A 1,362-nucleotide genomic window follows, 5' to 3' on the forward strand; every position below is an offset into this window, starting at 1 on the left:
ATCATATTTTTTACTTTCATAGTAACGTAAGCCATAAAAAGTAAAAAAAAAACAAAATCACCTTCAAAAAGAAAGGTGAAACTGAGTAAAATGAAGACCTTTAAAGAACATCTCATCTCAGGGGTTAGACATCTGTGCGCGGGAGTTGCTTTCAGGAAGTCTCCCTCCTCTCCAGTTTGATCAAGATGCCTTTCTCTGGTCTGAGGATGAGCTCTCCTATGGGTTGCAGCTCCTCTCGCGTCTGCAGCGACTGGATGGTAAACTTCCGCAGAATGGAGGATAGAACCACTTTTTCTTCCATCAGGGCAAACCGCTGACCTGTGGAGCACATTCACAATTCTATCGCCAGCCAATCACAGCAGAGATCAACCAGGATGTTGAAAAAGGCAGCCGGTTCTCACCAATGCAGTTGCGGAGTCCAGCAGAGAAGGGGATGTAGGCGTAGGGAGGCCTGCCTACGGAATTCTCCGGTAAGAACCGTTCAGGCCGGAACTCCTCAGGCTCAGGGAAATATCGTGGGTCTCGGTGAAGCGCATATGTGACAATGATGGCATTGGCGCCTTTGGGAATCTTAAAACCCTCTGGGGGGGGGAGAAAGAGAAAAAGATCTTAAGAACAATTTTTGGCGAGGTGCTCTGTTGGTGTTTTGTTCGGATTTAAAGAAAAGAATTGAAGTAACTAACACCATGCCACAACCATACATTCAAACTGTCAATCAAATAAAGAAAAACATCCTAATTATAAAAATGTATTTATATTTTTTAATCACATAATGTATATTTGAATGATATTGCCTTTAAAATTACGATATATTATAAATAGATCTCAACAGTGAGCGTACGATAAACGGAAGAGCATTCGCCGATAACTCACTGATATGACAGTCCTCGCAGATGGTGCGTGCGAAGAAAGGCACGGAGGGGAAGAGGCGCAGAGCCTCCTTGATCACACACTCCAGGTACTTCAGTTTCTTCAGGTCGTCCGTGTTTACGGGGCGGTCCGATGAACCTTGGAACATTTACAGGGAAAACACCCGATTAGGTCTGTCACCTACCGATAACAGGAGGAAAGATCGTGTTCCAGCGCCAGCCTCCCTCTGCTCACCTCTTCCCTACTTGTTTTCCGACCCTTGGTGTAGATAAAAGAACCGCACACACGCTATGTGTTTGTTTTGCTTTATGTGATAACAGATGTGGGTAAAAAGGCCCCGATGCCAATGCTACTACTATATCTCCTGCCAATCAGCGGAGAGCTATGTTGTCGGTTGAAAGGCTGTGTCAAAGTCACGGATCATGGTTTATTTTGTTGACTGTTATTAGTCACACATAGACAGGGTTAGCAACAATGTAATATACACTATAT

At 44.3% G+C, this 1,362-nt stretch overlaps 1 protein-coding gene across 1 annotated transcript; it reads right to left on the reverse strand.

Annotated features, from left to right (window-relative positions):
* Nucleotides 1–1,275, reverse strand: LOC103399135 (cytochrome P450 4V2-like). The gene is made up of 3 exons (XM_008337871.3): nucleotides 874–1,275; nucleotides 402–581; nucleotides 1–318 (listed from the first exon to the last, which is right to left on the reverse strand). Exons 1-3 carry the CDS (start codon nucleotides 1,016–1,018, stop codon nucleotides 152–154), a joined length of 492 nt encoding a protein of 163 aa, XP_008336093.1. The 5' UTR covers nucleotides 1,019–1,275; the 3' UTR covers nucleotides 1–151.
* Between the last annotated feature and the right edge of the window lie 87 nt (nucleotides 1,276–1,362).

The sequence above is a fragment of the Cynoglossus semilaevis genome, unplaced genomic scaffold (genome assembly GCF_000523025.1).
Source record: "Cynoglossus semilaevis isolate Cse_v1.0 unplaced genomic scaffold, Cse_v1.0 scaffold3034, whole genome shotgun sequence".
Taxonomy (NCBI): domain Eukaryota; kingdom Metazoa; phylum Chordata; class Actinopteri; order Pleuronectiformes; family Cynoglossidae; genus Cynoglossus; species Cynoglossus semilaevis.

Coding starts and splice junctions, on each gene's coding strand:
- LOC103399135 (XM_008337871.3), bottom strand. CDS start 1,018: ATGTTCCAAGGTTCATCGGACCGCCCCGTAAACACGGACGACCTGAAG. Junction 582..873: donor CTGCGAGGACTGTCATATCA/GTGAGTTATCGG, acceptor TCCCCCCCCCAG/AGGGTTTTAAGATTCCCAAA. Junction 319..401: donor TGGACTCCGCAACTGCATTG/GTGAGAACCGGC, acceptor TGTGCTCCACAG/GTCAGCGGTTTGCCCTGATG.